General features: G+C 55.9%; 1 protein-coding gene across 1 annotated transcript; it reads right to left on the bottom strand.

Moving 5' to 3' along the window:
• Positions 1 to 4,642: 4,642 nt before the first annotated feature.
• On the bottom strand, positions 4,643 to 6,519 carry KCNF1 (potassium voltage-gated channel modifier subfamily F member 1). The gene has a single exon (XM_045883704.2). The coding sequence runs from the start codon at positions 6,440 to 6,442 to the stop codon at positions 4,958 to 4,960; it is 1,485 nt and encodes a 494-aa protein (XP_045739660.1). The 5' UTR covers positions 6,443 to 6,519; the 3' UTR covers positions 4,643 to 4,957.
• Between the last annotated feature and the right edge of the window lie 4,433 nt (positions 6,520 to 10,952).

A 10,952-nucleotide genomic window follows, 5' to 3' on the forward strand; every position in this document is an offset into this window, starting at 1 on the left:
GCCCGTGCGTTCACACCTGCACCTCCTCCCCGAGCTGGGCTGCCACTGCAGCAAGCCCGGGTCCCGTGTGCCCAGCCAAGCCTTGTCAAGAGGCATCGCGCTGTGTTTGGGGAGAAGCCACATGCCCACTGGCAGGCGATCGCCGGCAGACGCCCACGGAGGGCGGCTCTCTCCCTCCCAGCGAGCCTGACGGAAGGACAGCAGTGGTGGGGAGGGATGCCGCTCTGCAGGCTGGTGGGCACCCCGCCTGAGCTGGACTCCCCCGTGCACCTCCCTTCAGCTGCGTGACCACACGCGTGTCATCCGCCACAGAACCAGCCACACCTTCCTGGCCGGTTGTCCAGAGAGGGAAATAAGGTCACACCGACGGCCGCCCTGGCTCCCGGTCCGGCTGGCTGACCGTGGCAGTAAAACGATGGAGCGCAGTCCCCTAATCTTTGCTTCTGTTTCTTTCCTTTTTGGAAACCCAGAGCATCCCTGTAGCTGCGTCTCGGGCTGCTACGAGGGGAGAAAAGCCTTTCAGGGGGGTTTCCACCTCAGATTAGGGGTACAGCTGAAATCCGCTTACAAATCTGCTGCTACATACGTCCCTGCGAGTGCGGTGCACAGAGCCTGCTTGTCTCCTGCTGGAAGGTGGGAGGCCTTTTTGGAAACACCTGCCCCATGTTTCCCAGGAGATGTCAAGAGGCATCTGCGGGGCAGCGGAGAGGACTGGGCCGGCCTGGGACTTAGGAGGAGCAGGCAGCCCCTTCCCTGCCTGGGCCAGGGGCAGGCAAGGGCCCCCCTACCTCCCAAGCATCCGCTGCCCTGGCCCATCATCCGCCGGAACTCCCCCGTTAGCAGGACCCCCTTTAAATCCGGCAATGTGCACCCATTCCTGAAACCCCGGGCAATTGCTAGAGTCTTACCTGCCTGTCAGGGTTTCTTAGGAAGTGTGTGTGAAAGAATTTCAGGTCTTGCCATTTTCACAGATTTTCCCCCCCATTTTCTGGGTATTTTGTTTCATTGTTTTCGGCGGTACCTCCAGACCCCAGATGGCAGGTTTTATGCTCCAGACACCTCCTACCATTGCCAACATGGATCTTGAATGGTGCATGGCCCAAGCATCTGGTCCAAAGCTGCTTGCTCAAGGAAATGTGTTTTCCTTCTCAATCTTTCCTTAAAAAAACACCACCGCCAGAACCAGTCCATCTGGAATGTGGCTTTCCAAGAGATCAGATGACAGCATCTTGCACCATTAGGAAGCTCGGGGGCAAACACTAGGTGGGAGTCTCTGGGCCCTGAGCTCTGATGGAGACTGCGAGAGCACCCTGGCCTGGCTGTGGGTAAGGGTAGGCTGCAGGCCATGGGCGCAGCTCCTACGTCGGCCACCAAGGAGTGGCACACGGCCACCAGCCTGTTGCCTCTGCTCTCTGGGCCTCAGTTCCCTTATCTGTAAAACTGAGGATAATTAATTCACTGCATGATTTGTTTTTACACACACACACACACACACACACAGACTTGCACTCCCAATTCTGTTTTCCAAATGGCACAATGCTCTCAACGTTGTGAGAACAAAGGGGCCCCTCAATCTGGCTGTGAGCTGCAGGCCTTTAATGAATTCCCCCTCACTCGACTGCACAGGATTTCGTACCACATTTCCCCATCAGTTCATTGGAGGAGAGCCGGACTAGACGATGCCTACTTTCCTTTTAACTTGGATATTCTGCGATTCCATGAAACATATTTTTCTTTCTTTCTCTCTCAGAAACTAACGAGGCCCAAGAAGTTTGTCAGAATCACCCAAGTCAGAGAAAAGGATGTTTAGGCTCTGGTCCCAGGCGAGGGGAGATTTGGTGACACCATGGACGAGAGGTCAGGAAGGGAGGGGGAGACTGGCTTGCAAAGCAGGAGCCGGGGTTTGCAGAGAACCCGGTGTAGGAAGCCAGGACTTGGGGATCCTCAGAAGGAAAGAAAGGAAGGCCGCTCTGACCCCCGGGGACACCGAGAGGGACCCAAGTCCCACCCCCTCGGAAGAGGGCCCCCTGCTCCTGGGTCTTTGCTCATGATGTTCCTGGGTTTTGCACAGCTCCCTCTGCTTCTGGGAGAACTCCTACTCATTCTTCAAGGCCCAAGAGATCTCATTTCCCACACCCAGGGTTGGGGCGCTGTCGCTGTACAGGGCCAGATAAGAGATAGTTTGGGCTCTGAGGGCCAGCTGATCTCCTTCACAACTACTCACCTCCGCCCTTGAGCCAGAGACAATCTGAGAAATGGGCTTGGCTCTGTCCCACTAAGACTTTATTTGAATTGCAGATACTTTTCATGTGTCACAAAACGTTATTCTTTCTCCAATTATTTTTTTTAACCACTTAAAAGTGTAAAAGGCCTTCTTAGCTCATGGGCTGTACAGATGGCAGGCTACATTTGGGGCCCAGGCCATAGCTTGCCTGCTCCTGTTCTGGCCTCAGGACCAGCCCCGGGGTTCCTGGAAGGTAGCGGCTGTACCTGGGGGGTTGTTGGAAATGCAGGATTTCAGGGGCCCGGGCAGATCTACCGATTCTGCATTTTAGCAAGAGCTCCAGATGACTCGTGTGCACTTGAAAGTTTTTAAAAAATTCTCATGCCTGGGTGTCACCCTAGGATTCTCATGTGACGGTTGTGGGTGCCGGCTGCCCACCAGGATTTTGTAGAGCTCCCAGGCAGTTCTAATGTACCCTGCAAAGATTCCCCAGGGAGAGAAGGCTGCCCCTCCGCTTTGGCTCCCACAGCCGCCTGGCCACTCCTCCACAACCAGCCTGTCCCCCTCTGAGCTCCTCTGACACCGGGACACCATCTAATCCTAATTCATGAAGGTTCTCAGACAAATCCTCATCCTCTCCTCCTTCCAGTAGATGAGCTGGACTCTGAGATGCTTTTCTAGCTATAAAGACACTCTCCCCTTGCCCCCAGGTGAACCAAAGAGAAGGTGCCTCCTGATCCGGGGTCCCCCTGGCCTCTCCCCAACCAGGAACTTTTCCCCCACTTAGGCTCCAGAGCCCCCATTGAGCCAAGGCCATTGAGCCAAGGCCCACACAGACCAAGCAACAACCCCCTCCTCCCCACCCTTCCACCTCCACTGAGTCCCACAGTCCCAGCCCCACCTCCTTCCTCTACCTCCCTTGGTCCCCTGACCCAATATTTCCCTGGCGAAACTTGAGGGGAGGGGCCCACAATATTGGCTCCGGGCCTTGCTCCCCACAGGGATGGCCCTGACTCTCTCGAGGCCTCCCTTCCAAGTCCCCTTACCACAGGGCAGCCTCCCACCCCCTGGAGTCCTCAACACTACACGCCCTAGGCTTTGAAATCCTGGAAGGAGCCCAGAGAAACTATCCCTCTGCATGCCTGTAGGTAAACCAGGGCTCAGAGAAGAGGAAAGACTGGGGGGATCACCGACCCTACTCCCTGACCATGGCTCATCAGCTGCCTCAGCCGGGGAAGGAAGAACAGAGCTCTGGGGCTCCTGGAAGATAGACAGCCAGGGAGAAGGGCCTGCCAAGACCAAGTCTGTCCAAGGGGACTGCCTCTGACTACGAACAGCGTGGCAGAGCCCTGTCCCCTCCCCTTGCTGCTGCGCAAACCCAGCCCCGACCTTGGAGGCCAGAGTAGACAGCTATGGGACTTGCCTCCCTCTCAGCACACGGTCATAGGGATGGCTGTCATTTACTGAGCAGCTACTATGTGCCAGGCACTGTGTTAAGCACCATGGGTCTCTGAGATCATTTTAATAGCCCCCCTTAATGAATGATCACAATGAGGATCAGAGAGGTTGATCAACAGGCCTGAGACCACACAGCTAAAGGAGTGGTGGGGGAGAGAAAAGTGCTAAAGAAAAATGCGAGAAAAGTATTTGAGCTGGAGGACATCTCAGAGATATCTTCCTCATTCCCTGGGCTGCAAACCCAAGTCTGTCTGTCTCTGTTCCTCTGGGATTCATAGACCAGGCTGGAAGTGGGCCACCCGGGCACACTCAGGTTTGCTCATTCAGCTGATACGGCAGAGGTCCTGGTTCTAGAAGGAAGGATGGGCTGGAGGACAGGCACACCCACCCTGAGGAAGCTCAGCTCTTCTCCTGGTCTACAGACCTTCCCTCCCTTGTGGGCCCAAGTGCACGCCTCTGTCCCAAGGCCACCTCAAAGCAAAGAGAATGCATGGGCTTTGGGATCTTTACACCTGGGACTGAATCCCTGCTCTGTGTGGTCCCGGGCCTCAGTTTCTTCATCTGTCAAATGGGGATACCTATCTAGCAGGGTTGCTGGAAGGAATGGAGAGAAGTTGTGAAAAGGGCCTCCCACAGGTGATAATTAAGTGGTAACCACGCCACTCGGTGTTTCTAGCTCGGTGAACTCTTCCCCTCCTGGGAGCAAGCTTTCCCTCAGAAGGAAACAGAAGGAAGGAGTCGCCGGCACATAGCCTCCTGGAATGTGGCAAGGCTCCTTGGCGCGGAACCCTGTGTATGAACCCTTCTTTAATTAGCTCTCAACTAAAAATAGCCCCCCCCCCCCGGGGTGCACACCTACTTCCCGGCCTGGCACTGCGTGCACCCGAGCCATGTCTGAGGGGTGGGGTATCGGGGGCCAAGCCAGCCCGGGACAGAACCTACAACACAGGTGGGTGCACAGAGCAGGAGGCTTTATTGAAGGAGATACAGAACCGGGCAAGGGCTCCTGCCATCAGCCAGACCATGGCCTCCGTCACCCCACGCTGCCCGCGACTCCTGGACACCCACCCCTCTCTCCCCACGGGCTCCTGACTGCCGGCAACATAGAGGGGTCTTACCCAGCCTCACCAGAGGTGCCCAAGGGGGCCTTCAGAGTTCTGTTCAGGAGACGGTTGAGGGGACAAAGGACAGCCCCTCCCAGGAAGTCACGGACAGGCCCATCACACCTGTCCATCCGTCCACTGGCCGAGTCCATCTGTGCCCGGAAGACCCTCGTCACTTGCAGCTCTGGAGCCGGGTCCTGTGATGCTTCTCCTCGGTCAGGAGAGGGATGAAGGTGTCGCTGTGGGAGATCTTCAGCCGGCTGCTCCAGCTCGGCCCCTCCTCCCCGACGGGCTCTGGCGGGAGGCTGTCCAGGTCACTGCGGGAGCACCCCACTTTGCCCTCGGCCGCACTGCTCGAGTTGAGCTCCATCAGCTCCAGCTCGTGCTTGGCGGCTGTCTCCAGGACCCGCTGCTTATTGTAGTACCTGACGAAGTTGTTGATAATAGGGTGGATGGGCAGCGCGATGGCAATGACCCCGCACAAGAAGCTGATGGCCGCGTTGAGCTTGCCCAGAGTGGTCTTGGGGTAGATGTCACCGTAGCCAACGGTCGTCATGGTGATGATGGCCCACCAGAAGGACTGGGGGATGCTCTTGAACAGGGTCTCGGGGTGGCTCTGCTCCATGGTGTAGCCCAGGGCCGAGAAGACAAAGATGCCCACGGCCAGATACATGAGCAGCAGCCCCAGTTCCTTGAAGCTGCGCTTGAGGGCGTAGGTGAGGGTCTGCAGGCCCGACGAGTGGCGGGCCAGCTTGAAGATGCGGGCGATGCGCATGATCCGCAGGGCCTGCACGGCCTGCTGCACGTTGGTCAGCTCCATCATGCGGGCGCCCAGGTGCGTGAGCGTGAGGCTCACGTAGAAGGGGAGGATGGCCAGCACGTCCACGATGTTCATGAAGGACAGGGCGAAGTGCAGCTTGTTGGGCGAGGAGAGGAGGCGCAGCAGGTACTCCAGCGTGAACCAGCCGATGCACGCCGTCTCCACGTTCTCCAGCGTCGGGTGCTCCACGCGGTTGCCGTCGGCGTCCAGCACCTGCAGCTCGGGGATGGTGCCCATGCACATGACCACCGACGAGATGAGGATGAGCAGGAAGGACAGCACGGCCACCACCCGCGCCGGGCACGACGACTCGGGCTTCTCCAGGAACTTCCAGACGCACTTCTGGCAGCGCCCCCAGCGCCCCTCGGCCGAGTCCACGCCCAGGTCATCCAGGATGAGCTGCACGCGGCGCGCGATCTCCTCCAGCTCCTCGCGCTTCTCGCTCAGGTGGCTCTTGCAGCAGTCGTCCAGGAACTTGAGGTCCACCTTCCAGAAGTCCATCTCGTTCTTGAAGCAGATGGGGCAGATGCCCTTCTTCATGTGGACCTCCCCGAAATAGTACACCTCGATGACACACTTGAAGGCGTCCGGGTCCCTGTCGAAGTAGAATTCGCGCTTCCCGGGGTCATAGTCGTCGCACAGGGAGAAGATGGTGTCGTAGCCCCCCGCCAAGCAGCCCATGAGCTCGGCCAGCCGGGTCTCCGGGTACTGGCTGAGGAGGTCCCCGTACAGCACCTGCCGCACGCCCCCCACGTTGACGACGATCTCGATGTCGTCGCCGGCCCGGGAGTCCTGGCTGCCCGGCTCCGGGAGGCTGCGCTCCCCGGCCGCGTCCATGCTCCCGGCGAGCGCCCGCTCAGCCTCGGCTCCGCGCCCCGCCGCCGCCGCCACCAGCCGCCGCCAGCCGCCGCGGGCCCGGGGGGTCCCAGCCGCGCGCCGCCCTCGGGGAAGCCCGCCGGCGCCCGCCTGCCTGGAGGGGCGCTCACAGCCGGCGGCAGGCGGCAGGGGCGCGCCGCGGGGGAGCCATGCAGCCGGCGGCGGGGCTCCGGCCGGGCAGGCGGGCGCCGGGGCGCGCCGGCGGGGCGGGGGGTGGGGGGCTCTCGCGGCCGCCGGCCTCGCCCTGGGCACTCACCCCCGCTCCCGGGCGGCGCCCCCCGCCGCTTCGGCTCGGCCTCCTGCGGGACCGGGGTCCCCTCTTGGGCGGCCGTCCTCCGCCCGCCGGGGCGCGCAGGCAGCGGCGGGCAGGTCCCCGAGACGCGCGGGCCCCCGCGGGCGCCTCCCGCGCGGGACGAGTCGCGGCGCTGCCGGACCCGCGCAGTCCGCCGAGATGTGCGGAGCGCGAACTTGGGCTTGCTTTGCCCGAGCCCTTTCTAAACACAATAGGAATTCCAGCCTGACGTCAAGAGCTTTTCAAACTGTACCCTCTTCTGGTGAAATTCTGCAAGGCACGCGCGGCAGCTGCGGGGAACGGGTTAACCCTTGGGCGGACCGGCCCAGCCGCCGCCGCCGCCGCCGCGGCCAGCAGCGCGCCACCGCCCGCCCCTCCCGGGCGCAGAGGGTCACCGGGGGGGGGCCCGGAGCTCAGGCTTTAAAGCGGCTGGCGGCTCAGGCTGGAAAGTTTCTCTCCCGGCTGTGTAGAGAAGACCGATGGCGAAAGAACACGGCTGGCTGCCTGTTGCTCGGCAGGAATACGTGCCCAAGAAAGCCCCTTCCGAGGCTGCTCCCGCCTGCGTCCCTGGTGCCTCCTTGTCTCAGACTCATCCACTCAGACCATTAACTCACTGAGCCACCCAGGCGCCCCTAGAATTTTTTTTTTTTTTTAGATTTTATTTATTCATTTGAGAGAGAGAGAAAGAGCACAAGCGGGGGAGAGGCAGAGGGAGAAAGACTCCCCGCTGAGCTGGGAGCCCCACCTGGGTCTCGATCCTGCCTGGTCCTTGAAGGCTCCCTACGCCCCCTAACGCTGCCCGGCTGTTGGCGGCACCTTTTCGCCTTCACAGTGTAGGACATCCAGGGCAGCCCCTGTAGGAGAGAAAGGACTTGCCCAAGGCCACACAGTGCAATGGAAGTAGAGCCCAGTTGGGCCACCACTCCATCCAGAGAGCTTCCTGCAGTCCTGGCCGATGGATCCACGCCGGGTTAGCAGGTTGAAATTCTGCCTTGAAGGCCTTGCTGCCCACCACTTCTATTTCTCTGCAGCCCATCACCACCACTAGCTTCCAGAGCCCGTGCAACCCCAGGCTCCTGCCTCCCCATTCCCCATTCTGTCGCCACTGCCTGCTTGCCCTTCCCACACCCTCCCGTCTCTTCTGGGCTTGTGGCCACAGCTGTCTTTCAGCAGCTCACATGCCCGAACCATTGCACTAGCCTGCAGCATGATCTACACTGCAAATTACTGAGCCTCATCTGTGACTTGGAGACCGTGTTTAAAAAATATATTCTAGGGGCGCCTGGGTGGCTCAGCTGGTTAAGCATCTGCCTTCGGCTCAGGTCACAACCTCCAGGTCCTGGGATCGAGACCCAGGTGGGGCTCCCAGCTCAGCGGGGAGTCTTTCTCCCTCTGCCTCTCCCCCGCTTGTGCTCTTTCTCTCTCTCAAATGAATAAATAAAATCTAAAAAAAAAAAAAAAAAATTCTAGGGGCGCCTGGGTGGCTCAGCTGGTTAAGCATCTGCCTTCGGCTCAGGTCACAACCTCCAGGTCCTGGGATCGAGACCCAGGTGGGGCTCCCAGCTCAGCGGGGAGTCTTTCTCCCTCTGCCTCTCCCCCGCTTGTGCTCTTTCTCTCTCTCAAATGAATAAATAAAATCTAAAAAAAAAAAAAAAAAATTCTAGGGGCGCCTGGGTGGCTCAGCTGGTTAAGCATCTGCCTTCGGCTCAGGTCACAACCTCCAGGTCCTGGGATCGAGACCCAGGTGGGGCTCCCAGCTCAGCGGGGAGTCTTTCTCCCTCTGCCTCTCCCCCGCTTGTGCTCTTTCTCTCTCTCAAATGAATAAATAAAATCTAAAAAAAAAAAAAAAAAAATTCTAGGGGCGCCTGGGTGGCTCAGCTGGTTAAGCATCTGCCTTCGGCTCAGGTCACAACCTCCAGGTCCTGGGATCGAGACCCAGGTGGGGCTCCCAGCTCAGCGGGGAGTCTTTCTCCCTCTGCCTCTCCCCCGCTTGTGCTCTTTCTCTCTCTCAAATGAATAAATAAAATCTAAAAAAAAAAAAAAAAAATTCTAGGGGCGCCTGGGTGGCTCAGCTGGTTAAGCATCTGCCTTCGGCTCAGGTCACAATCTCCAGGTCCTGGGATCGAGACCCAGGTGGGGCTCCCAGCTCAGCGGGGAGTCTTTCTCCCTCTGCCTCTCCCCCGCTTGTGCTCTTTCTCTCTCTCAAATGAATAAATAAAATCTAAAAAAAAAAAAAAAAAATTCTAGGGGCGCCTGGGTGGCTCAGCTGGTTAAGCATCTGCCTTCGGCTCAGGTCACAACCTCCAGGTCCTGGGATCGAGACCCAGGTGGGGCTCCCAGCTCAGCGGGGAGTCTTTCTCCCTCTGCCTCTCCCCCGCTTGTGCTCTTTCTCTCTCTCAATGAATAAATAAAATCTAAAAAAAAAAAAAAAAAATTCTAGGGGCGCCTGGGTGGCTCAGTGAGTTAATGGTCTGCCTTTGGCTCAGGTCATGATCCCAGGGTCCTGGGGTTGAGCCCCATGTAAGGCTTCATGCTCAGCAGGGAGCCTGCTTCTCCCTCTCCCTCTGTCTGCTGCTCCCCCTGCTTGTGCTCTCTCTCTCTCTGTCAAGTAAATAAATAAAATCTTAAAAAAATATATTCTAGAGGGAGAGGTGACTAGGCAAGCACAGAGGATTTTTAGGGCAGGGAAACTATTCTGACGATATATCGTAATGGTGGATACGTATACATTTGGCAAACCCACAGAATGTACAACAGCAAGAATGAACACCAATGTAAACTATGGACTTTCGGTGATAATGCTGTGTCACCGTAGGTTTCGTGGATTGTAACAAATGTGCCACTCTGGTGGGGCATATTGGTAGTGGGGAAAGCTGAGCGTGTGCAGAGCAGGGGGTATGCAGGAACTCTCTGTACTTTCTGCTCAATTTTTCTGTGTCCCTAAAACTGCTCTGAAAAAATAAAGTGTATTAAAAATATATTCTGTAGACTCATCAGCAGGGAAATGCAAATCAAAACCACAATGAGATCTCACCTCACACCTGTCAGAATAGCTAAAATCAAAACCACGAGAAACAATAGGTGTTGGCGAGGATGTGGAGAAAAGGGAACCCTCGTGCACGATTGGTGGGAATGCAAGCCGATGCGGCTACTGTGGAAATTTTGTGAGGGGTCCTCAAAAAATTAAAAATAGAGCTACCTTATGATTCAGTAATTGCACTACTGGGTATTTACCCCAAAATACAAAAATACTAATTAGAAGGGATACATGCACCCTGATGTTTATAGCAGCATTATCTACAACAGCTAAATTATGGAAGCAGTCCAAGTGTCCATTGACTGATAAATGGATAAAGAAGATATGGTATATCTATACTATGGAATATGACTCAGCCATAAAAAAGAATGAAATCTTGCCACTTGCAACAACATGGATGGAGCTAGCGAGTATAATGCTAAGTGAAGTTAAGTCAGTCAGAGAAAGACAAATACCACACAATTTCAGTCATATGTGGAATTTAAGAAACAAAACAAATGAACAAAGAGAAAAAAAGAGACAAATAGAAAACCAGATTCTTAACTATAGAGAACAAACTGGTGAGGCGGGTGGGAGGATGGGTGAAATAGGTGTTGGAAATAAGGATAAATGAGCACTGAGTAGTATACAGAATTGTTGAATCACTATATTGTATGCCTGAAATGAAAATAACTTACTGCTAACTATACTGGAATTAAAATTTACACACACACACATTCTGTAGGCTGGGTTTTTTTAACCTTAAGTTTCTACGCACTAATGGATCATGAAATCCATTTGCTGGGTCATTCATTTTCTTTAATGAGCTAGAATAAAAATGAAGATATTAGACTACATCACACAAAATAAGTATTGTTTGGTGAAATTTCTTTTTACAAATTTATTTCCTTTCCATTTAAAATCAGCCTGCAACCTGTTACTACAGAGTAAGAAGTTGAGATTCAGAAAGGTTGAGTAATAATAATATTTATTTTAGGTGCACCATGAGCCAAGTGCTTTCTGAGCGCTTTGCACTTGGCTCATTTAATTCCCATATGCAACTCTCCGAGGAAATAAGATGTCAGGTAACCCACCCAGATCACTCAACCGGGGAGCGTCAAAGTCGGGGGTCTGAACCCCCATAGGATGCTGTGATAGCCCAC

Source organism: Mirounga angustirostris, unplaced genomic scaffold (genome assembly GCF_029215605.1).
Source record: "Mirounga angustirostris isolate CCGP_5_RB_7025 unplaced genomic scaffold, mMirAng1.0.hap1 SCAF_10, whole genome shotgun sequence".
NCBI classification, from domain to species: domain Eukaryota; kingdom Metazoa; phylum Chordata; class Mammalia; order Carnivora; family Phocidae; genus Mirounga; species Mirounga angustirostris.